Raw genomic sequence first — 25625 nt, forward strand, 5'->3', positions numbered from 1 at the left:
ATATGTTAGTGTCACAATCAGTTTAGACCTGACTATAATATTTTTAAAAGTGTATAACTGAATGGTGACATTAGTGTACCAAATTGAACTTATTGATCTTATTGGCACTAAACTAATTGGGAGAATTAATGCGCTGTAGTTGTCACCATCTGTTCAAAAGAATTCATAAGGAAAATCTGACTTTTAATTCTTACTCATTATTATTATTATTTAAACTATTTGTTGAAAGTGGGACCTCTAATGGACAAAACTAAATAAATCATGGAATAAACCGTGAAAAATATTTAGGAATATCCGGTGACAGTGTACAAAATTCAACTTATTGGTCTTATTAGCACAAAACTAATTGTAAAAACTAATTAGTTATAATCATCGCTATCTAATCAAAAGGAATAAATTCATTATGAAAATCCAGTTTTTAATTCTGACACTTTTTTTTATTATTTTTTAAGCTATTTAATGGGAGTGTGACTTCTAATGAACAAAATTAAGTAAATCATGAAGTAAATCGAGAAAAATATCCAAGACAGTGTACAAAATTTAACATAATAGTCTAATTAGCACTAAACTAATTATAAGAACTAATGAGTTATAATCGTGGATATCTGATCAGAAGGAATAAATTCATTAGGAAAATCCAGTTTATAATTCTGACAGTTTTTTTATTATTTTTTAAGCTATTTATTGGGAGTGTGACTTCTAATGAACAAAGTTAAATAAATCCTGGAACTTATCGAGAAAATATCTAAGAATATCCAGTGACATTGTACAAAATTCAACTTAATGATCTTATTAGCACTAAACTAATTGTAAGAACTGAGTTTCATCACTATCTGATCAGAAAGAATAAATTCATTCTGAAAATCTAGTTTTTAATTCTGACACTTTTTTATTATTTTTTAAGCTATTTATTAAGAATGTGACTTTCAATGAACAAAACTAAATAAATTATGAAATAAATTGAGAAAAATGTACAAGAATATCCAGTGAAGGTGTATAAAATACAAGTTATTGGTCTTATTAGCACTAAACTAATGGTAAGAACTAATATAATCGTCACTGTCTGATCAGAAGGAATGAATTCATTAGGAAGATCTAGTTTTTAATTCTAACACTTTTTTTATTACTTTTTAAGCTATTTATTGGAAATGTGACTTCTAATGAACACAACTACATAAATCATGGAATAAATCGAGAAACATAACTAAGAATATCCAGTGACAGTGTACAAAATTCAACTTATTGGTCTTATTAGCATTAAACTAATTGTAAGAATTAATATAATCGACACTATCTGATCAGAAGGAATAAATTCATTAGACAAATCTATTGTAGTTTTTAATTCTGACACTTTTTTATTATTTTTTAAGATATTTATTTGGAGTGTGACTAATGGACAAAACTAAATAAATCATGGAATAAATCGAGAAAAATATCTAAGAATATCAGAACTTATTGGTATTAATAAAATAAATGCCTTATAATGCTTTATAAATGTCACCATTCTCTGTCTTTTGATCTATTTATTATTCATTAATATATGTAGTAACAAAAAAAAAATTACAAAGGTGTTTCCACCTTAAAAAACACATCGTATAACTTTTTCAATCGGTCTTGATTGATAATAAAAAATGATTAAATCTCATTATGCTTTAATTTATTAATTGGATGTATAATAGCGAAGCAGACGGCTACAAAGAAGGAAAAACAATTAGTAACATAATGACTATTTATAAGGATGTGGTTACATTTCGAGACGGTGTCTGATTTAATATGACTAATTAAAGTACTTAATTTATATTTTTTAGTAGTTAAATTATACTCATCACTCAAGAAGCCAACGATTAAATTATTTTACACTTACCATCTTTTAACTTCGTTAACACGAAACATATTGTGTTTTACGAAGTGCCAATTTAACATTGTATGTAACGTTGTTTTGTTTCTGCCTTAAGTCGATCTATTTGTGGTGCCGAAACTCGAACGTCTAACGCGTTTCCACGGCTTGCGAACCATTAAAACAACATTTGAACTCGTTACTCAAAGTGTTAAGGTGAACTTGACTTGCTAAATCCGAAACGCACCGTCGAAACGTCTTCCTGCTCCGGCGGTACGTTCATTTACATAAAAATCGAACGGAACACGGTACGCAACGCAAAGGTGAACCTTTCGGTGTGCGGCAAATAAGCAAGATAAGCCGACGAAAGAGAAAAAAAATAACCACCGTGAAACTTGAAGTACGACCTTGAACCCCGGCACGGATGTGCTTCATCAGCGGTCTCCACTCTTGTTTCACCTTCGTTTTCATTATGGTGCGCCTAATTAATAATCGCCCGCCTTTTCAGGTGTTCGTGCCCCTCGGATCGGTACGAGGGAGGTGTTTTTCGAACGCGACGTGGTACGGTCGAGAATCCGTCCGTGCGTGTGCCATAATCTTGAGCAAATATTCAATTATGATATAACCACCAAGAATACACTTTATGAATCAACATTGATAATGTTTATCTATTTTCTTATAAAAATTCGTGTTAACAGCGTCTTCGGCATAAATGAAACGCAGGATTCTTTAAACAAATATTTTGTTAATTGGTTTCTGGAGGCTGATGTTTTTTGTAACGTGATAACGTGTAATTAATTTTTTTTGTGTCCTTCCAATAAACAAGCTGAATATTGGAAGTCATCCTGTATAGTACATTTTTATTTATGTATCAATAATTATAGATAAAACTACTTTTATTAAAGATTTATCACACACAAAGCTGTAAATGATAAACTACATTTAATATTTTCGTCTTACACAATGTGGTATGGTAATAAAATTAAAATAATATTTATTTGTAAGTCACCAACATAGTTGTTCATCATTAAGTAATTAACAAATATTTAACTACGTATTAAAATGTTTAATTTAAATTTACACTTTATAACATTTCAAACAAAACTATGTTTGTGCTTTTGAATCTTTTCCTTATTACATCAAATTTAACACATGAAGACGTTGACTAGTACCAGTAGGTATACAAAGTAAGACACAAAAAAAAAACATTAACAAATTTATCGTGTCCAATGGAAAATAAAGTCCATTGAATTCGCATTGATTTGTATGTCGTTACAGACGGAGAATTTTGACCTGCATTAATTACAATCAATTTATAATGTTATGGTAGAAATGAAAGGTAAACATTCACAGACAAATCGAGGCGAATTTAAAACGCTTCGCGTTTATTTCAAGGGTGACTGTCGCGTACACAGGTAATAGATGTGGTAGTAGTAGGATTTACCTAATTCCTCGCTGTAATTCCCTTTGGGGGTCGTGTTCGCACAGCACACCAAACCGACGACACCGACAAGCACAAATCCACGGACCGTCAGCATTTTGCCGGCAAACAGTCGAGAACCCCTATCACATTTTAGCTCATGCCGCGAATAAATCTATCGTCCACCCCTTCTCGTGCGATCCGATCCGAAAAAAATAACGGGGAAGTGAATATAAAAAAAAAACAAACAAGTTCACACACAAATCACTGGAAATAAAGTGAGTAGTAGTTCAGGAGGAGACGTGCGTAGTGGGAATGGTGAATAAAACCCGTTCGCACCGATTGCCCATTGACCAGACAATAACAGTGAGCACCGTACAGTGTCGCGAGGGAAACTAATAAACCAGCTCTCCGGCTTTGTTTCCGTCCTTCTTGCCAGTGTGGCCATTCAGCAAACCGGGTTTCACGGGTCTAAGACGATTTTGGAGTGCTCGTTTTCGTCCACCACGTTCGGTTTCCGAATCGAAACGCGACTGCCGTGGATACGCATGATGTTTTTAGTATTAGTTTTTTCCAATTTTATATTTACCTGCAAAGCGTTTTAAATAATATTTGCGGTCGGCATTATTTGACGACCTTGCATTATTAGGATAAAATTTTGGAGTCGGTGTGAATATAGTACATTTTTCTTTCAATATAATTATGAAATTAATAATACAACCACAATTATAAAATAAACAATGATAATAATGTAATAAACAATCTATATTTATTTATGGTTAAATTAATTGTAAAAATATATTATTTAATTATTAAAATAATCTTATGCAATAAAATAATTCTGAGAGAAATACTATGATTTTGATTTCAAACACAAATGTGTTAATTAACTACCCGTTTTGTTAATATTAATATTGTTCACCGTACAAATTGTTCATTAAATTCTAAATTATTTAATACAAATGTAGTGCATTTACGTGCATAATTATATAGTTATAAGTAAAGGTTAAAAATTAACAATATATTTGTAGGAACATTATTGCAGATATCATATTATGCGTTTTAGGACTATAAAAAAGGACAAATATTTATTTTATATAAAGTGTGGAAAATAATATTCAATTATAAAATTACTGATAAATCTTAACATTGGTACTTTTTAGAATAAATTTGGTATAGACTTTATTAATTCCACAGCACAACTCGTTCAATAATAATCATAATAACAATTTAGTTCAGATTAATGAAAACCAAAAGAGAAATTTTCTTTTATATTTGAAGAACTTTAAGTTTGTTTAATTGAACTGATTTCAAATGTTAATATTAAAAAATATGTTGATTAAAAATAAATGTTAATTTAATTTAATTAATTTAAATATTAAACGAAAACTTTAAATTAATTTGAACCAAACAATATAATTAAATATAATTATTTGACGCGTATAAAAATAAAAATGAAATAATTTGAGTGATTTCTTTTTTCTTTGCATTGTTCTTTAAAATTTGTATACAAATTCTTCAGAATGTCATTCTATTGCATTTTTCACCACAGTGATTATTTTCTATCTATTTACAGTCATATTTGTCTTATCCAGTCGAGATGACCAGATGTCGCAGAATCGAAACAAGTAACATTTCTATGAAACTTGAGTAAATTAATCGTTTTTCCTTTCGCTGAAAAAAGATATATATACAATATAAATTTGAAATAACTCAGATAGACTTTTTTGTCAAGAGAAATAATTAAACTAAATTAGTCAGTCAGTTTTCTCTTAGAATTTTATTTTACCCTAGGTGTCATTTATTTGTATTTTTTGTTTTGCTTGTCATATTAGCCAAATAAGGGATGGTTCGAGAATAAACACTCAATATTTTGATGTTGTTGTGCTATATTTTTTATTAATTAGTATCTAGATTTGCAAGCTTCCAAAAAATATTTGGCCTTCCGTTTGGAGTGATGCACGCAAAATATCCACAGTGGCATTTGTTTGCAGGGAGTTTCTAAGAGAAGGGTAGTTTACTTGCGTTAAGACCGCCTTGTAAGTTTTGTAAAGTACTAAATAATTCTTTTAATCATCATTTTCGTATTATTGAAAAACTAAGAGGAAATATTGCAAAACGGAATATGGTGTTAGAAAAGAGATTGTACAAACAATTCGTTATGGCATCGAGTTTTATTAATGTCAACAGATCGCTTCGTACCTTCATCTTTTGAAATGTCAATCCTAACTGTCGTCTTACTGGGTTGTTTAACTTATCAATCTGTATATTACACCTTTTCATAAGTTCTTAAGAAGTTTGATATTACATTAAAATAAATTTTGTTCCACATGGGCGCATATCTTGTCATGTTGCGAGATTTTTAACAACTATTCTTATTCAGGTTCTCTATGTTACACCTCATTCTGTAAACAATTTGTTGCTAATGTAAAAATTAACGCTTTCGTGATCATTGTTTGAATATCTACATTTATTCGAGTTTGTAGGTCGACGTTGATTGGATTTATCGCTAATTCTGCCATACACGTTTCGGGGGAATTCTGAAGTATAACAAAATTACTCCACAAAATAAAAATGTCTGCGCCGTAAAATGGTCAATTTAAAAAATACGTTTTATCAAAAACATTGTCGCGGTAAGATCTTCGTTGATGTTCATTATTTAGTCAATATCGTTCACAATTTATCTTACATACATAATACATGAAAAAAATTCCCATATTTTACATTTAAAAATATGAATATTGTCCACTTTGATTTGACTTTTTAACGTTTATAGTTTGATTTTTTATCAAGAATTTCACATGCAATTTCTTCGTGTGTTGTTGGAAACCACTTTATATGACTCACAAACTTTGAAAAAAATATTAATTTGAATCTTTCTCAGTGCAATATTAAACTGGCCAACGAGCTTTCTATTAATATTGTTAGGTATAATATTCTGATTAATTAAGTTCTTTAAAAGATTCTGTTACAAATATTCTAAATTTTCAATATCAATTGATAGGGGCCAGTAGGTAGTTTTTAGATAGGGACTTTTTGTTAAATATAATTAACTATTATTAATTGTTTTGTGATCCCGGATTCGCACCAATCCTGATCGGTACATAGCCATTTGTTTGTCAGAAGTATTCGAAGAAATGAGGAATACATACAACCGAACAAGAATCATTCTACATCATGGTAATGTGGGCTGTGACACATCTAATCTCACAGATGACTTTTTGAATACTCAAAACATCGCACTGATGGAATATTCCCCGTATAGCCATTGATTTAGCAAGCTTTTAAACGCTTGTTTTGAAAGTACCATGTTGGGGTAAGATGGCAAAGTGCTTTGAAAATTGGTTCACATAAAAAATTGTGTCAATCTTCATGGAGAATATTTTGAAAAACAAGAAACAATTAAAATTTGTTCATATACGTGTATCTCGAAACTGATCGAACATCCATATGTATCTTCTGACAGTCTTATCTATCATATTTGTCCAATACTTTAATAGTATTTGTACTTTGTTTATATTAATTGATGTATTTGTAATATAAATACGAATACTACATTTGTGTACAAACTTATAATAAATATTTAATTTTACATTTGTTAAGCTAGTTAGGCCTAAGATAGTTTTATTATTAAATTAAATATCATGTAAGACTTAGTTTTAATCCTAATATTAAGGTACATAGTAATATTATTGTGTTTTACTTTACTTTTAATTAATATTGTTAGTAATAAACAACTTTGTATAATTTCTGCGTTTTATTAAATAACACTGAATCCATAAAATAAATATGTATATATAAATTAACGAACGTTATTGAAATTACTGACAATCCGTTCTTTGCATCAATGAATTATAATGTATTTAAATTTTAATCAAGATATAAAAATATAATTACAATCTTTATATACCATTTTATCATCGAAGTAAATTAACCTTTAGTAACGTAGAATAGATAATTTATGTGTAAATTAACGAATGTTTTATGGTTTTTACTTTCTTAAAACATAGTTTTTATTAAGAACAATTCAAACAATTCGTCACAGTCTGATAGGCCTGATTAATAAAGGGATTAAAAACGATTAAACGACTGTGAATATCACGAATTATATATTAAATCAAATTATATATCAACAATAATGTTGAAGATTCGCATCGAGTTCCATATATTCAAGTTTGTGTAACGCTATAAGAAACAGGCAAAACTCTTGTTTACTTCGCTGCTAATGTATTATAAACATGTGGGTCCAAGCAGTTCCTTTCCGATTCAGAAACCGAACCGTGCCGAGTCCAAAGGTGCCGAACGTGTCCCACGAAAATATCAAGTTCAGAGGGGTACGGTTTGCTGAATGGCCACACTGCTTCTTGCGCGTACGGGAACGTCGGACGGTTTGCCGTGTTGCTCCGCTGCTCCATGCAGCTTCCCGAATGATCGCGGCCGACGGGTAGGCAACCCAGATGGCACGCGGTCACAGTGGTCTCAATGTTCATTCATTGAAAGACTTCGATGTGCCACTTATAGACAAAATATCAAGTTTTTTGGCCCAAAACCAAAACCTTCAGGTTATTTTTTTATATTATAATCCTGTGAGAATGAATTTATTTTTCATATATTCTATAGAATAAACTATCAAAATTAGCACCAATTATTTTTTCAAAATATTTTATTATACTAAATATAATATTATACTTATATTAATACTCTTAATGCCCAAATTTATTTCCATCAATCTACCCTTTAATTCATTGTAAGTTCCTGCTTATCTTTCTTAATTATTCTGGGGTAATTTTCTGCACATAATTCATTAATTTTGCCATAAACTTTTAAGAGTTAGTATATTAATAATATAAATATAGGAAAAGTATTATCAATAGCACAAATTATATTGTTTTTCTACAATATTGTAGTTTTATATTAATACTAATACTTACTAAAATTAATGAATTTTTATTTTATTAATTTAATAAATGAAAATTTTATTGGGGTGTTCCCCGCTTTGAAATAGGTCACACTGTATAATCAATATTGTTTATAAAACTATTAGTAAATCTTACTAAACTTATTATTACAAGAATTCTTAATTTATTTTTTGTATTTCTATACTACTTAATATTGTACATGCATATTATAAATCAGTGATTTACTTACCTGTTACTACTTCAATGGATAAATCAATAATGGATACAATAAAATGAATGAAAAACGTTAGTACGATAACCATTTTTTTATTGTTTTTTTGACAAGCAATAACTTTAACTTGTTAATTGCCCACAACAAATTACTGCAATAGTCAAAATTATGATATGTTATATATGTCAATACATCTGTTGGATTATACTCTTTTTTGCATTTTCATTTATGTTTTTTTTGAAGATCTTCCGTGGAAGACCGGGGTGTTTTCCGGTAAGAAATATGCCTTCATAGTATTGAAATTCTAAACAGCTCGACTTGAAATAAACTACATTTCCAACTTTAATTCATTGACTAATACTATTGCATCGTTGCTTTCCGTCAGTCATAGCTCCATTCGCCTTCGAATTTGGTCCCAATCGATCCAGTTGTTAATGGAAGTATGAGTAGCATTTAGTGAAGCACGATTTGTTATAATAACTCTAATGGTAGAACTGTTCCGAATCAATTTCATCCTTATATTTTAATCTACACTAAATGACTATAAATGTGATTCCTAAATATTTAAGTATAATATACCTTTACATATAAAACTACTTTGTTTAACCCTAAGTTATGTGATTAATTTAATTTTGGTTTGGTTGTTATCAAATGGTTTCGACCCATTGTCGATTTTTTCAACCTTCAAGTTATATACAACATAAATCTTTTGGGAAACACATTTACCGTCTTAAAGTACAGATTAAAATATAAGAAAGAATTACTTCGGTACAATTCTAAAATTATAATTACTATAAACATGCTTCATTTTCAGATGTTAGTTGAGTTAAAACGTAGACCCATACTATGGCTTTCCGTCAGTCATAGCTCCATTCGCGTTCGAATTTGGTCCCAATCGATCCAATTTTTAATGGAAGTATGAACAACATTTAATGATGCACGATTTGTTATAATAACTCTAATGGTAGAACTGTCCCGAATCAATTTCATCCTTATATTTTAATCTACACTAAATGACTATAAATGTGATTCCTAAATATTTAAGTATAATATAACTTTACATATAAAACTACTTTGTTTAACCCTAAGTTATGTGATTAATTTAATTTTGGTTTCGTTGTTATCAAATAGTTTCGACCCATTGTCAATTTTTTCAACCTTCAAGTTATATACAACATAAATCTTTTGGGAAACACATTTACCGTCTTAAAGTACAGATTAGAATATAAGGAAGAATTACTTCGGTACAATTCTAAAATTAGAATTACTATAAACTTGCTTAACTCTCAGATGTTAGTTGAGTAAAAACGTAGGCCCATACTATGGTTTTCTGTCAGTCATAACTTCATTCGCGTTCGAATTTGGTCCCAATCGATCCAGTTTTTAATGGAAGTATGAGCATCATTTAATGATGCACGATTTGTTATAATATCTCTAATGGTAGAACTGTCCCGAATCAATTTCATCCTTATATTTTAACCTACACTAAATGACTATAAATGTGATTCCCAAATATTTAAGTATAATATAACTTTACATATAAAACTACTTTGTTTAACCCTAAGTTATGTGATTAATTTAATTTTGGTTTCGTTGTTATCAAATAGTTTCGACCCATTGTCAATTTTTTCAACCTTCAAGTTATATACAACATAAATCTTTTGGGAAACACATTTACCGTCTTAAAGTACAGATTAGAATATAAGGAAGAATTACTTCGGTACAATTCTAAAATTAGAATTACTATAAACTTGCTTAACTCTCAGATGTTAGTTGAGTAAAAACGTAGGCCCATACTATGGTTTTCTGTCAGTCATAACTTCATTCGCGTTCGAATTTGGTCCCAATCGATCCAGTTTTTAATGGAAGTATGAGCATCATTTAATGATGCACGATTTGTTATAATATCTCTAATGGTAGAACTGTCCCGAATCAATTTCATCCTTATATTTTAACCTACACTAAATGACTATAAATGTGATTCCCAAATATTTAAGTATAATATAACTTTACATATAAAACTACTTTGTTTAACCCTAACTTATGTGGTTAATTTAATTTTGGTTTGGTTGTTATCAAATGGGTTCGACCCATTGTCGATTTTTTCAACCTTCAAGTTATATACAACATAAATCTTTTGGGAAACACATTTACCGTCTTAAAATACAGATTAAAATATAAGGAAGAATTACTTCGGTACAATTCTAAAATGAGAATTACTATAAACACGCTTAACTCTCAGATGTTAGATGAGTTAAAAAGTAGGCGCCCATACTATGGAAAAATTTCCATAAACTGAAAGTACACAGATAGACATGTTACTATGACTTCGGGAAACCAAACTCGAAGACAAAAGAACTACGCCGTTGGAAAGCACTAATGCAACAGCACAAGCGAATGAATTAAGGTTGGAAACTGTCGGATTTTCTTTTAACGAAGCCTTTAAAATTTCGATACTAATGGACATATGACTTACCGTAAAACCCCCGGAATTCCGGGGGAAAATGATCTGAATGAGTGGAACTCCAACGGGAACATTCCAATCCTCAGCTTTTTTAGTAGAACTTTTGGAGACGGTTTTTTGTTAATGCTGTTTTCTTCATTTTTGAAATTTTTTCTTGTATTTTTTTGGGATTTCTTGGATTTTTTTTTCATTTTTTATAGCCTCGGAGAAAATATTTCTCGATGTTGTGTGGCTTTGTCGTGGCTCATGCATCTTCATTTAAATGATGGTAATCAGTTTGCCCATGTGTACGTAAGTCCTCGTGTCCAACGAATCGTCGAACTACTTAAAAAGGATATATAAAATTAATATTAAAGATTAATTTTATTATGTAGACCAATTTTATTTGTTTTTCATTTAAATTAAATAATTTAATTGTGTGTGTTTTAGCATAAAATATATCATCAAAATAAATAATAATAATGAATAATACAAATTATACTTACATTTAAATCCAATTCGTTGGGCACTAGATTCTTCCACCATTTCCCTTTCGCATCGTACTTTAAGATTTCAATCTTAATTTATTCTGAAAACAAATTAATTAGGTATTAATGTGTTGTTATAAGGAGCGTCATATACATGAAAGTACTTATTCTTTGTTTAGTTGGGAATTCCTGTAAGTAAATTAATGAATTGAGACAAAAATATTCCCTAAAAATAACAGTTTGATACGATCTGTTTCATTTCTACCATTACTATACACAAGTATTTCTTCCGATTATCATTTCCAATGAGGCAGGGACTCATTAATAAAAGCGAGAATATTTAACTAATAATTTTGAATTGAAGCGTAGGAGCAACTTCGGAGAGACGTGTTTCGAACGAATTAAAAGTTTCGACTGATTAATGTTTGGTAGTAACCAAATAAAGTAAACTTTTTAGGTAACTTGATTCTATGAAAAAAGTGGAATTTGTTTATGGCAACGGAATTCAATTGTCTTCAAATGAATAACGATTAACAAATAAAAAATTGAAATTGTTTATGGCAACGGAATTCAAATGTCTACAAATGAATAACGAAAAACAAATAAATTGATTTGTGATGGTAACAATCCCAACATTTTAAACATAATTTTACTTGATTAAAATATGTAACTTGCTAATAAAATAAACTAAAATATGGAAATAAACGCTTTCATGTTCAAAAGTATGAATTTACAACAGTTTTCATATCCTAATATTAAGTAAAAATTATAAATTATAAAAGGAACTTACAGTTTGGTACGATTGGTTTCATTTCTGGCTTTACTATACACAAGTATTTCTTTTGATTACCATTTTAAATGAGGCAGAGCTTCATTAATGAAAGAATATTTAACTAATAATTTTGAAGTGAACCGTAGGAGCAACTTCGGAGAGATGTGTTTCGAACGAAATAAAAGTTTGAACTGATTAATGTTTGGTAGTAACGAAATAAAGTAAACTTTTTAGGTAACTTGATTCTATGAAAAAAGTGGAATTTGTTTATGGCAACGGAATTCAATTGTCTTCAAATGAATAACGATTAACAAATAAAAAATTGAAATTGTTTATGGCAACGGAATTCAAATGTCTACAAATTAATAACGAAAAACAAATAAATTGATTTGTGATGGTAACAATCCCAACATTTTAAACATAATTTTACTTGATTAAAATATGTAACTTGCTAATAAAATAAACTAAAATATGGAAATGAACGCTTTCATGTTCAAAAGTATGAATTTACAACAGTTTTCATATCCTAATATTAAGTAAAAATTATAAATTATAAAAGGAACTTACAGTTTGGTACGATTGGTTTCATTTCTGGCTTTACTATACACAAGTATTTCTTTTGATTACCATTTTAAATGAGGCAGAGCTTCATTAATGAAAGAGAATATTTAACTAATAATTTTGAAGTGAAGCGTAGGAGCAACTTCGGAGAGATGTGTTTCGAACGAAATAAAAGTTTGAACTGATTAATGTTTGGTAGTAACCAAATAAAGTAAACTTTTTAGGTAACTTGATTCTATGAAAAAAGTGGAATTTGTTTATGGCAACGGAATTCAATTGTCTTCAAATGAATAACGATTAACAAATAAAAAATTGAAATTGTTTATGGCAACGGAATTCAATTGTCTACAAATGAATAACGATAAACAAAAAACTGAAATTTGTTTATGCTAACGGAATTCAAATGTCTACAAATGAATAACGAAAAACAGATAAATTGATTTGATGGTGACAATCCCTACATTTTAAACATAATTTTACTTGATTAAAATATGTAACTTGCTAATAAAATAAACTAAAATATGGAAATAAACGCTTTCATGTTCAAAAGTATGAATTTACAACAGTTTTCATATCCTAATATTAAGTAAAAATTATAAATTATAAAAGGAACTTACAGTTTGGTACGATTGGTTTCATTTCTGGCTTTACTGTACACAAGTATTTCTTCTGATTACCATTTTAAATGAGGCAGGGCTTCATTAATGAAAGAGAATATTTAACTAATAATTTTGAAGTGAAGCGTAGGAGCAACTTCGGAGAGATGTGTTTCGAACGAAATAAAAGTTTGAACTGATTAATGTTTGGTAGTAACCAAATAAAGTAAACTTTTTAGGTAACTTGATTCTATGAAAAATGTGTAATTTGTTTGTGGCAACGGAATTCAATTGTCTACAAATGAATAACGATTAACAAATAAACAATTGAAATTTGTTTATGGCAACGGAGTTCAAATGTTTACAAATGAATAACGATAAACAAATAAAAAATTGAAATTTGTTTATGGCAACGGAATTCAATTGTCTACAAATGAATAACGATTAACAATTGAAATTTGTTTATGGCAACGGAATTCAAATGTTTACAAATGAATAACGATAAACAAATAAAAAATTGAAATTTGTTTATGGCAACGGAATTCAAATGTTTACAAACGAATAACGATTAACAAATAAAAAATTGAAATTTGTTTATGGCAACGGAATTCAATTGTCAACAAATGAATAACGATTAACAAATAAAAAATTGAAATTGTTTATGGCAACGGAATTCAAATGTCTACAAATGAATAACGAAAAACAAATAAATTGATTTGTTGATGGTAACAATCCCAACATTTTAAACATAATTTTACTTGATTAAAATATGTAACTTGCTAATAAAATAAACTAAAATATGGAAATAAACGCTTTCATATTCAAAAGTATGAATTTACAACAGTTTTCATATCCTAATATTAAGTAAAAATTATAAATTATAAAAGGAACTTACAGTTTGGTACGATTGGTTTCATTTCTGGCTTTACTGTACACAAGTATTTCTTCTGATTACCATTTTAAATGAGGCAGAGCTTCATTAATGAAAGAGAATATTTAACTAATAATTTTGAAGTGAAGCGTAGGAGCAACTTCGGAGAGATGTGTTTCGAACGAAATAAAAATTTGAACTGATTAATGTTTGGTAGTAACCAAACAAAGTAAACTTTTTAGGTAACTTGATTCTATGAAAAAAGTGAAATTTGTTTGTGGCAACGGAATTCAAATGTTTACAAATGAATAACGATAAACAAATAAAAAATTGAAATTTGTTTATGGCAACGGAATTCAATTGTCTACAAATAAATAACGAAAAGCAAATAAATTAATTTGTTGATGGTGACAATCCCAACATTTTAAACAATTTTATTTGATTAAAATGTGTGATTTGCTAATAAAATAAACTAAAATATGAAAATAAACGCTTTCATGTTCAAAAGTATGAAATTACAACAATCTTCATATCCTAATGTTAAGTAAAAATTATAAATTATAAAAGGAACTTACAGTTTGGTACGATTGGTTTCATTTCTGGCTTTACTGTACACAAGTATTTCTTCTGATTACCATTTTAAATGAGGCAGAGCTTCATTAATGAAAGAGAATATTTAACTAATAATTTTGAAGTGAAGCGTAGGAGCAACTTCGGAGAGATGTGTTTCGAACGAAATAAAAGTTTGTACTGATTAATGTTTGGTAGTAACCTAATAAAGAAAACTTTTATGGCCTACCCGATTTTAGATTTGTTGTTAGCAACCGAATTCAGTTGTTTACAAATGAATAACTAAAAAAATTGATTTATTGATAGCAACCAAAAGCAAATGTTTTATACATAGATAAAGTGATAAAAATCTAATAAGCAAATAGTTTAAAATGTTGCTATAGATACGAAGAAATCTTTCATACTTTACAAGATTTCCATTAAATACTAACATAATGAAAAATATTTTTAAATATATAATTTTAACATATTAAATCAAATGGAAAAACACATTATTTTAATTATCTTTTTTAATTGTTGGTTTGATGTGAGGTTTTCGACTACTGTGCGATCAGATTCACAAAGAATATTGATCATGTCATTTTATTAAGATATTTCTCATAAATTCGCAAAACCAATATACTAAAATTAAATAAGTAAACAATTTTAATACTAACAATTTTTACATAATACGGTTCCTAATCACATAATTATAACACATCAAACATAAATAAACGATTAATAATCAAAGCGTCGAATCGACGATTTTTATCTAACAAGTTTTTAAAAATATTTTCGTTTACAATATTGAACTATTCTACTATATTTAAAACAAAAGTACCAGTACACTTTTAAGATATTTAAGATTAAATTTTTTTATAACACATTTATACTAGCAAAAAGAGTCATCAGAAGTCAAAGTTGAATTATTGTGAAAGAGATCAACTATAAAAATCCACATTAATCTGAACATAGATATAAAGCCCGATTGTGACTTTTATTTAATTAACGAAAAGTATTTTATTAAATACGCAATGTTGGTTGCATAGAGCACAGTTGAATTTCTAAAGTATTTTTTAGGAAGGTTCTTTCAACGTTTATCTTTTTTATTAACTAGATAAAAATCAATATTGGGTGTATATACTTAGATTGGGACATTTTAACCTCTTATCTCTGATAGCAACAAATCAAGTCACTTCGTATCAAAATATTTTTAATTTATTTGAGAAAACGGTATCAAACAATAAACACATATATGTAAAATTTGTTTATTAACAGTCGCAAAAAAATAAACATATATAAACATATTTTTAAATAAACAACATTTAGATTTCGGAAAAGGCTCCCCCAATCATGCATAAAGATAACTTTAAATAAACATTTAAATTTCTGGAAAGGCACTTCCTATCATATTTTTTCCTCTGTATCTGTATGTGAACGTGCGAATAATAAATCTATTGTTGTTCATTTTCAAAGGGCAAATTTTGTCGGCCCTCAAAATAAAACAAGTCGAATATAAAGCAACTTCCAACTCCGGACTGGTTCCAATAAACATGGAACCTACGGGCTTATCAACTCCGTGAAACGTGAAGTGGTGTTTGAGGATGGCCCCTTTCTGAAAATAATTATTTATTTTCTTTTTCCTCCAAATCAAAATTCACCCTAACTTACTCCACCAAGATCGATCTTTTTCAAATAGCCCAAATAGTTGGCTCTATTCTGTGACTCTTCGGCGTTAAAGTATACCCAGTTGTGCAGACCAGAGACTTCCGCCTTCTTCAGTTCGGCCAAAAACACGTGTTCGAATCCACTTGAGCCGATTCTACCTCCACCCCTTGAATACATGTTGAACCAGATTTCACGCAGCAAGCTTTTAAATTCGGCCGGATCCTTTCCCAGTTTGCCTAAAACAGATGGTTAAAGGCTAATGCAGGCTGATTGTTGTTTATTACCTTTTTTGATCAGGAAGTTCCTGGTGTATTGCATCACTGGCGTTTGTAAAATAACATCCAGAAGATCATTCTCCTCCAATTTTTCTTGGGCAGTGTAATGTTCATTTTCGTTTGTTTCAAGGATATAGTTGTTGTACAGTAACATCATTTTTTGTATGGACGGAATGGAGAAAGCATTTTTATCTATTGTTAAAAGCCTACAATATCATTAATAATGGGCGTGCACAATAAATAATAATCCGACTTACGGCTGTGGAGCTTCATCCGTTCCAGACCAAGAGGTGGTCATTTTTTGAAAGTTGATGGTAACATACTTAGCGGCATTGTTCACGTCCTTTTTCAACAAGTTTTCGGCAAACTCCCTCAATTCGTCGTCTTCGCTGATATTCCCGGCTGGCGGTACATAGTTATTGTTGGAGACACCTCCTCCCATGTTACTGATGGCCGACCCTGTTAAAGGACCCGGTTTAGCGCCCGGCTTATTAGTTGGCAAAGGATTTGTGTTAGGTTTATTGGAAGTACCGAAAGGGCTACCGTTGCCCCACGCGTTATTTTGTGGCCCGCCCGCTTTCGACGGCGTACCTCCTCCCATCACATTCGTTTTTGGGGCATTGCTGCCCCCCATTACATTCATCTTTGGGCCATTGTTGCCTCCCATTACGTTCATCTTTGGGTTATTGCTGCCTCCCATTACATTCATATTTGGGCCATTGCTGCCTCCCATCACATTCATGTTTGGGGCATTGCTGCCTCCCATCACGTTCATGTTTGGGGCACTGCCGCCTCCCATTTGGGGTTTCGTCAATGGGTTACCGTTGTTCCAAGCGTTATTGGGGCCGCCCATTAAATTGGGGCTCCCGGGAGTCTGTGGACCTGGTTTAACAACAAACGTATCTTGTCTGACAAGAGGTCTTTGTCCATTCGTTGGTGGTGTAGGATTTTTTGGCGATATTACGAAAGTATCTTGTCGGTTTAGGGGCGGTTTGTTGGCGTTTTGATTGGACGTAGGGAGCATCATAGAATTTGGTTTGATTTGAGCATTTTGTTGTTGGTTGTTGGGGTTTACTTCACCCCTTTGAGATAAAACAAACGTGTCTTGTCTCATTAGATTATTAGGTTTTGTCTGTGAATTCTGTGTTGGCTTCTGTTGGGATTGAACAAATGCATCTGGACGCATTTGATTAGGTTTACCCATGTTTTGGTTATTAGGAACAAACGGTTGTCCATAGTTTTGTTCATTTCTTATGAAAAGGTCTTGACTGTTTACAGGTCTTGTATTAGCATTTTGTTTATTATTTACAGGTTGAGTGTTGGCAGTGATTTGTTGTTTGGGAGGAGGCCTTTTGCCAAGCTCTGGCCACGGAGTGGTCGACGTTGTAATTCCTAGTTGGGCTAAAGACACTCCATTTGATTTCTGGTTAGAAACACCTGGGTTAAAAAAATACCTCTATAACATCTGTATTAGAAATAGTTGATCTGTATGATAAACTAAATGAATATAAAATGCGATGTGAAATAGAGAAGAAGATTACCTAAATATACAGGCTGATTGTCCTTAGTCTCCAATTACTTTACTAATAAATTAGTGACGCTTTTTCGACGTTTTAACAATTTATGATGATTATTAAAACTTTTGAAATATTTAGTATATAATTAGATAACAAAAATATGAATTTACTAAATTTATTTGTGGATTTAAACTATATAATACTTAGAATATTATATACAAATTTTAATCATATCAAACAAAGTACTAATATATAAAGAACTCTGCAATTTTAATTTATTTTGTACCACAATTTTTTGTGATTATAATAACTTATACTGGCATTAAAATATTTAGTAAATTATTAAATAAAAATATAAACCAAATAATAATGGTTATATTATTATATTTAACTTGTTAATCTAACAAATTAATAGTAATTTTAAATTATTTTGTATCATTGAGATATTGACACATCTGAGGTTTTAACAGCATAAGTTGGTCATTAAAATATTTCAAATATTTTGTAAATTATTAAGAAATGAAAAACATAAATTTAGTAAGTTTAATTAAAGATTTAAGTAAGTTATGAAACTAAATAAAACTTACTACATTATTAATACATAAAGAAATTAATAATTTTAAATTATTTTTTACTGCTTTATTAGATATACTTTCTCGACGTTTTAACAGTTTAAACTGGTCATTAAAATATTTGAAATATCTAGTAAATTTTTAAACAAGAAAAACATAAATTTAGTTTACTTATTTAAGGGTTTAAAAAAATTATGAAGCTAAGTAAAAATAGCAAATATTTTTATATTAAATTTTTTAATATATTGATATGTAACTAAATCTGTAATTTTTAAATATTTTGTACTACTAAATTAGTGCCATTTTTTGTCGTTTTAACAATTAATGATGATCATTAGTTTTTGGGAAACTGCCATATATACTAAGTTGAAATTGGGCTGATATTTATGATCCAATTTGGTCTTCACTATTAAAATATTTTTGTTTTTTTTTAAGATCAACTTTTCAACTTTTTGTACTTGAATTTTATGTTTAAAATGTATATTTTATAAAATTATCAACAAATAATAATAATATTAATATTTTTATTTTAAATATGACATTCCGAGTGATTAAACAATTTTTGATTGTTTAAATAACTTTCTAGAACTAATGTTATTAATTTTAGAAATATGTAACTAATTATAATACGTTATGCAAATATTAAGTCGATATGTTTGGCAGTTCTCCAGAAACTTCTAATGTACCATAAACTTGAAACAACATCCACCTTATTATTTTAAAGAGTCGATTGTTGTTACAATTAATTATAATTGGTTAAAAATACAAATTCAACTTAACTAGCACAAGAAACAAATACAAATTCGTATCTTGAAGTATACTTATGTTTGTTCCAATTATAGAAAATACCAAATTGATTAGATAAAATGAAATGCGATAACTGGAACGATCTTAGGGGTACAAGTACACAAACCAATTAATTTATGATCTACGTTTCATACTTACATATGTAGTCACCAAATAAAACAGCAAATATCACAGTCACAAAGGCTATAACCGAAAACGAAGGCATGTTTACGGTGCATAAAACTACTTATTATTAATAAAACTCAGTCTTGTATCTGTAACATTATTTAGCGCATGACTTAATCATGTGATGTCAACAACGAATTGGAAAGTTAACAACGTACTACAAGATTGTTCATACTTCTTTATATGCTAATTTCGGCAAAACCAGTTAAATGAATGCAACTTTTGTAAACATTGAAACGATTCCATCTGTTGGAGTGCGGTGGCACCAAAGTCTCAAGTACAGAACCGGAATACGGTGTAATTTAAGGAAACTGCACAAACCGTATTGACCAATTTATTGATTAAACTCAATAATATAAGGAATAAAAGAACGATTTGCATTAACTTTTATTTATTTATATCATAATACAACAAAGTCTTAAAGCTAATAATCTCATAAATCATTCTTATTGTTGTCATATATAACATATCTGATTTGTACAAAACAATTAATTGATGCTGCTCACATTCTCGGAGAGAAGGAGCGGGAAGAACACGCAGCCCCAGACGAGGAGGCAGACTGAGAGTCCCACGAAGGTGTAGGTCCTCTGTTTGTCCCATCCTAGCAGGATTTGCTTCGGTGCGTTCTTATCATTCTGGACGGGTGTGTCGGGTCCCTGGAAAAAATATTGGCATTAATACAAATAATGTATGAGGCGTACAAACCCGACCACTTTAAAGGGATCTTGCAATATTTTGGGCTCCTTGAATTGGAACAGCAGTGGCCCCACCGACATATTTACAAGCAACGTGGACGATTTCATTTCGACTTTTGATGTAATGAACGTCACAACAAAATTTCCATGGAAATGCATCAATTATTTACCTGTTGGTTTCTTTGGGTTAAGATGTCGGTGCTTCTGTACATTTTCGTTGCAGTTCGTCAGAGTGAACGAATTGTGACTGTTTTCTTATCAAAATTTTTGATATTGTTTCCCCTAGTTACAAACTATTTATTGATATCTAATATTATATAATTTTAATTGATTACTTTAGATAAAACTAAAGCTTAAGTATGCTTAAAGATACCAGTAGTTTAATTTATTGCTGACATTACATTATTAGAGAAAATTTAAACGTAAAAAGTCATTTCCTAATGAAAATCTAATAAATATTTTTTGAATTGTATGGTTATTAATTTTTAAAAATCTCAAATAAATAAAATAATTTAAAACAACCTGCCACCTTGTTTTTATTGTTTTCGCATATGCAAATCAATATTTGGTGAAAGTGAACCGTTATTTTTAGTAAAATAATTCATTTTCACGTTAGAAAAATATAATAATTGTGCTAAGTAAACACATAAATCAAATTATGTTAGCATACCTGTGAACACTTTGCTGTAAGAATTTCAGTACTTTTATTCATCTTGTGCGATCACTTTCTCTGATGACAATGTCCCACCTCACGTTTAAAATTAACTTTACTCGTTATCTGCACGATAAAAACACACAATGCTCAGAAACAACGAGGCTAGACGAACATATTATTGTTTTAATGCAAACACTTCAAACTCATGCCGTCATTGTTGTAGGAAATTACGAGACTCACTGATCACTACGACGTACTACTTGATTTCCTTGAGTGATTGTGTAATTTTGTTACCTCACCATTCTGTTTAATTTGCATGCATCTAAAAATGAATGTGGTTTGGTATTAAACAACATCCTTAAGCAAATATTTTTCGAAAGTGGTCTTTCTATCAATAAATTAACGGTTTTTTGAACCTGGCAGTGCAGTTTTGGTTATTTGTTTTTAGTATAATAAAATTTTTAATTATCATCTTAGAATTGGGATAAATGTTTGTGTAAATATGGGGAATTATTGATAGGAAAAAATAAAATTTTCTAGTTTTTATTGGATCAACAACAAATTATTAAAATTATCTAGTACAATAACAAATCAAAACGCATAACGGTGCAAATAGTTAACAGTTTGTTTATAACTACTATTATTCATATCAGCAATTATCTTTTGTATGATAGTGTAATTATTTTAAAATTCATTTTTATGTATACCTATAACTCTATCTATAATGAATTATAGAATAATTAAATTCGAATTACCTATTCATTCGTTAGTATAAACAAAGCATTTGTAAATATTATAAAAATACTACAAAAGGTAATATAATTTTTAATCTTTCAGTTGTGTAAAAACTAATAAAATTAACAATAATCTCACAATAAACATGTTCATTGATCATAACAAACTGAGTAATTCATAAAATAAATAAAATGTGTTTAACATATACAACATAATGTGATATATGATTTTATTAAAATAATAAAATGATCAATAATAAAAATAATAATGTCGCCGATGATAATATCCAACAAATATTCTATGTACATCTTACCGTTAATCTCATAAAATAAAACATTTAATAATAAAAATAGAATCGTTGGAAGGCACTTGATTTTAGTCGATTTTGCCTATCTAAATCTAAAATAAAAACATACTCCTTACAAATAATGATTAATTAAAATAAAACCTAAGCTAAATATCACAATTCAGACGACGTCGAAGTGCGTCAGCAAGCCGTAGATGATGGCCCAGATGACTAGCAGAACGATGATGCCGAAGAAGAAGTATGTCTTCTTGGTGTGCCACGGGCTGTCGGCCAAGTCCGGCGGCTGGAACCTTTGCCGGGCCTGTCTGCAGACGTCCGGAGTGCAGGTGATCGGCTTGGATGGACCCGGCTCCTCTGTCTGAGTCTGGGTACCGTTTATCACAACTTTCTTCAGTTCGGTACCTTTGTCAGATATGTAACCCTTATTATCCATCTGAAATTTTACAATACAATGAGTTGTTAATGACAGTGAACGTGTAAATGATTGTAAATCTAATATTTATTGTTAATTAATTTATTTGCCAGATATCTGCATATTAATTCGGTTTCATTGACAAACTAAATAAATTAATGGACTGTAGTGAATTAATTGAATAACAAAATTGATACTTTGTATTTATTGTGTAAACTAATTTTAGAATCTGATAATGCCAAACTTCATCATGTTAATGTAGTGGTCATATTTTTATTCGCATTGATAAGAGGTTAAGTAACTTAGGGTCAATTTTTGAGTAATTAATTACTAACTGGGTCAATGCTGCTTGAAACGTTTATCTATTTTGTAAAACAATTATCAATTTACGAAGGGTACGTAAAATCGTATCTCACAATCAGTTTATTTTAACGTTAACTTATTTGTATCGCACATACCGGTGTCAAGATGATAAGAGTATAAGCAGCATAAACAAAATCAATTTTATAGTATTTGTAAAGTTGTTAAATTGGCTATGACTTCGTTAATTTATTATAATATTTACACTTGCGTTTGTCAATAAATCACTCATAATCATTTGTTAATAAACATGTTAATGATCGTGTGCACAGCATAAAGAGTTTCACACACAAATTATTCAGACCAATTATCAAACAAATAAAGTATGAAGGAAATTTACAAGTTTCGGCATTTCGATCCGGGTCTTCTTAACCAGCACCACCGCACAACACCAATTAGATTTTCTAAGTTAGTTGCCACGTATTTTGTCGATCAGCAAACAATAACATTTTTAAGGGAAATAGTGTCAACGATAAATGAGCACATGTTAACACCACGAAGCACCAGATACTCGAATTTTTCACTAAAGGTTAACCTCAAGCAAGATAAGGATGGCAACTATCTCCCGGTGGTTTCTGTATCACTGGCAAACAAAAATACCCGATAGGCCTCTGCTTTCTTGGAGATGGTTTTAGCCGACGCATCGGCAAGGAATTGAATTGAACAGGAACGACTGAGCGACGAGCAAAGCTACGCGTTATGATAAGGTATCGCGAATTGTTGGTTGGCCGTAACAATTGCATTTTTCCAAATAGCGGACGTACAAATTACAAAATTAAAAGTAATGCCATTATTATGGCCGAATTTATCGCAACGATTACATTCGAGGCACTTAAATAAGTGGCACCAGCTTTACGTTGGCCTAAAATTCTTCTTTCTAAAGTAACTTAACAGTGTAAGGATGTGAGATCTATTGACCTTCTTTTTTTGACTTGTTTGTTTCCATTTTCAAAAAGGTATCAGTAAACAGTACTTAAATAAAAATCTGAAGCCCCAAAGGAAGTTGACATTAAACTATTGTCTGTCTACTATTATTAACCTTGCATACTTTGTTGTAAAACGTGTCGTTCTATTAAAAGGATCAAAAACGACTTAATAAATATTTCGAGGACATTAATTCATAATCTTAAGTTAATTACATACTTCTTCTGTCTTCCCTCCATAAAAGGCACCGGTTCAACAAACTTTTACTTATTTTTTAATTATTTTCAAGGTACTCAACCAAAAAAAAACAAAAACTAATAGTTGTTACCAGACGAATCTAACTTGTTTTTACATACTTGTTATTTATTTCTTACTGTTCTTCTACCCAAAAATATGCACTAACTCTAGTCAAAAGTCTAAACTGAACTGTTGCAATTTATAACTAAATGTTAGTATCAACTTTTGGGGCTAAATCAGCGTTGATACTAGGAATAAAGGAACAATGGACAATACAAAAAAGCGTATAATAAAAATTTCCATTTATGACCGAGTGATCTCACAATGTACTCTGATTTTAAGAAACAATCGAGATATTTATTGTTAAATATAACTTGATTAAACAAGTAAATGGCACACTCATAAAAAATTCAGCCGTGATTAATAAGTGTTAAAAAAAATTGATATCAACAAATTCTTGTCTACAATTTTATTGCTATTATTTTTTATTATTATAGGCCAGTGACTTGTCAATAACCCACATTGATACAACAATGGTGGTGTTTAATAGTGAAACTTCCGGCATCAATTCCTTGAATACGTTCAGTATATAAAAAGTAATAAGTAAATAAATAAATAAATAGATAATCATACCTTCACAATTTTATGTACCTCATATTCTGCACCTTGCAAACCACAACAGGATTTGATACAATGGGACTGATATTATTGTGGTGTGCGATTTTCAAGGTAAATTAACAACGTAACTATGCCAACACATCACATAATAATATTCATAAAATTGAAATTGTTCATCACATAAATTCTTGGAGTTTGAAACACATCTGACTGTTTAGAAACACGCCGGCAAAATCTATTCACAAATTGATTTTACTTTCACTTTTTGATTTTAACACTCCAGCAGTTACAGATGAAAGTTATTGACGGTAAATTGCGATATCAAAATGTAATGAATGAGTAAATAAAATACCGAGTACAGTGCGACATTTAGACAGGAAGGAAGCCGAAGGGAACATGCCGTTTATCATGTACGTATGTTTTAAGTTTGTTACGGTTTTTGCGGTAATTGATGACCATAAATTTTGAGGATGTAATGTGAATAACATTGTGTAATTGTTAATGCAAAACCGGAGTTAGTTTTATAGTTGTGAATTTTGATTGAAACTTCTTGTTCTGACGATCGATATGGGAATCTAAACGTTTGTTGGAGCAACACAAAACAATTTTGAACCACTACAACCCAAGTGGAGGAGAGTTACAAGAAAATTTGGCCGTCATGTATAAAATTGTACAAAAGACATAATACAGTTATCCCACTTGCCTTTAACCATTTCCGTAATCTCAGGACCACTTTTCGAAAGTTCATCGCATCAAAACGTTCAGCAAAACTGTAACCCATTAAAGCGAATGTGTGAACAGCTAGATGACATTACCAATCAAAAGTCATAATGAAATATCAACCAAAATTTTATTCAACAATTGACTTAACACTCAAATATTGTTGAGAGGCATGTTCAGAGGAAAAAGTGAATGTTTTACAAGGAGAGAAATTTTGAATGTACGTATGTGTATAAAAAAATGAAACCAATGATTTTAAGCAGTGAAATTTAATTTACAATTAGATATATA

At 30.0% G+C, this 25625-nt stretch overlaps 3 protein-coding genes and 2 long non-coding RNA genes across 8 annotated transcripts in view; all 5 read right to left on the minus strand.

The window, feature by feature from the left end:
• LOC109609655 (prolow-density lipoprotein receptor-related protein 1) overlaps positions 1-3687 on the minus strand; it is a 33855-nt gene extending 30168 nt beyond the window's left edge. The window contains exon 1 of the mRNA XM_020026362.2: positions 3282-3687. Within this exon, the coding sequence (XP_019881921.2) occupies positions 3282-3375 (94 nt within the window). The 5' untranslated portion in view covers positions 3376-3687. The remainder of the gene's footprint in view (positions 1-3281) is intronic.
• Positions 3688-8466: 4779 nt separating this feature from the next.
• LOC109609644 (uncharacterized) lies at positions 8467-14852 on the minus strand. Of its 3 annotated transcripts, none has more exons than XR_007547003.1 (4): positions 14694-14852; positions 11337-11419; positions 10344-11175; positions 8467-9391 (listed from the first exon to the last, which is right to left on the minus strand). It is a non-coding gene; the product is annotated as an uncharacterized LOC109609644 (long non-coding RNA). The 3 variants fall into 3 exon arrangements; XR_007547004.1 differs by lacking the exon at positions 14694-14852 and adding an exon at positions 14143-14299 and having other exon boundaries at positions 8467-8915; XR_007547002.1 differs by lacking the exon at positions 14694-14852 and adding an exon at positions 14143-14299.
• A 1069-nt stretch (positions 14853-15921) lies between these two features.
• On the minus strand, positions 15922-19873 carry LOC109609638 (endoribonuclease CG2145). The gene is made up of 5 exons (XM_020026338.2): positions 19645-19873; positions 16868-18047; positions 16620-16816; positions 16339-16571; positions 15922-16282 (listed from the first exon to the last, which is right to left on the minus strand). Exons 1-5 carry the CDS (start codon positions 19709-19711, stop codon positions 16049-16051), a joined length of 1911 nt encoding a protein of 636 aa, XP_019881897.2. The 5' UTR covers positions 19712-19873; the 3' UTR covers positions 15922-16048.
• A 170-nt stretch (positions 19874-20043) lies between these two features.
• Positions 20044-21427, minus strand: LOC126266465 (uncharacterized). The gene is made up of 2 exons (XR_007548817.1): positions 21037-21427; positions 20044-20327 (listed from the first exon to the last, which is right to left on the minus strand). It is a non-coding gene; the product is annotated as an uncharacterized LOC126266465 (long non-coding RNA).
• Positions 21428-21548: 121 nt separating this feature from the next.
• LOC109609645 (uncharacterized) lies at positions 21549-25421 on the minus strand. Of its 2 annotated transcripts, none has more exons than XM_020026352.2 (2): positions 25318-25421; positions 21549-22496 (listed from the first exon to the last, which is right to left on the minus strand). In XM_020026352.2, the coding sequence occupies exons 1-2, from the start codon at positions 25393-25395 to the stop codon at positions 22224-22226; spliced, it is 351 nt and encodes a 116-aa protein (XP_019881911.2). In that variant the 5' UTR covers positions 25396-25421; the 3' UTR covers positions 21549-22223. The 2 variants fall into 2 exon arrangements, with proteins under 2 accessions (XP_019881911.2, XP_019881912.1); XM_020026353.2 differs by lacking the exon at positions 25318-25421 and adding an exon at positions 23176-23364.
• Between the last annotated feature and the right edge of the window lie 204 nt (positions 25422-25625).

The sequence above is a fragment of the Aethina tumida genome, chromosome 1, assembly GCF_024364675.1.
Source record: "Aethina tumida isolate Nest 87 chromosome 1, icAetTumi1.1, whole genome shotgun sequence".
Lineage (NCBI taxonomy): Eukaryota > Metazoa > Arthropoda > Insecta > Coleoptera > Nitidulidae > Aethina > Aethina tumida.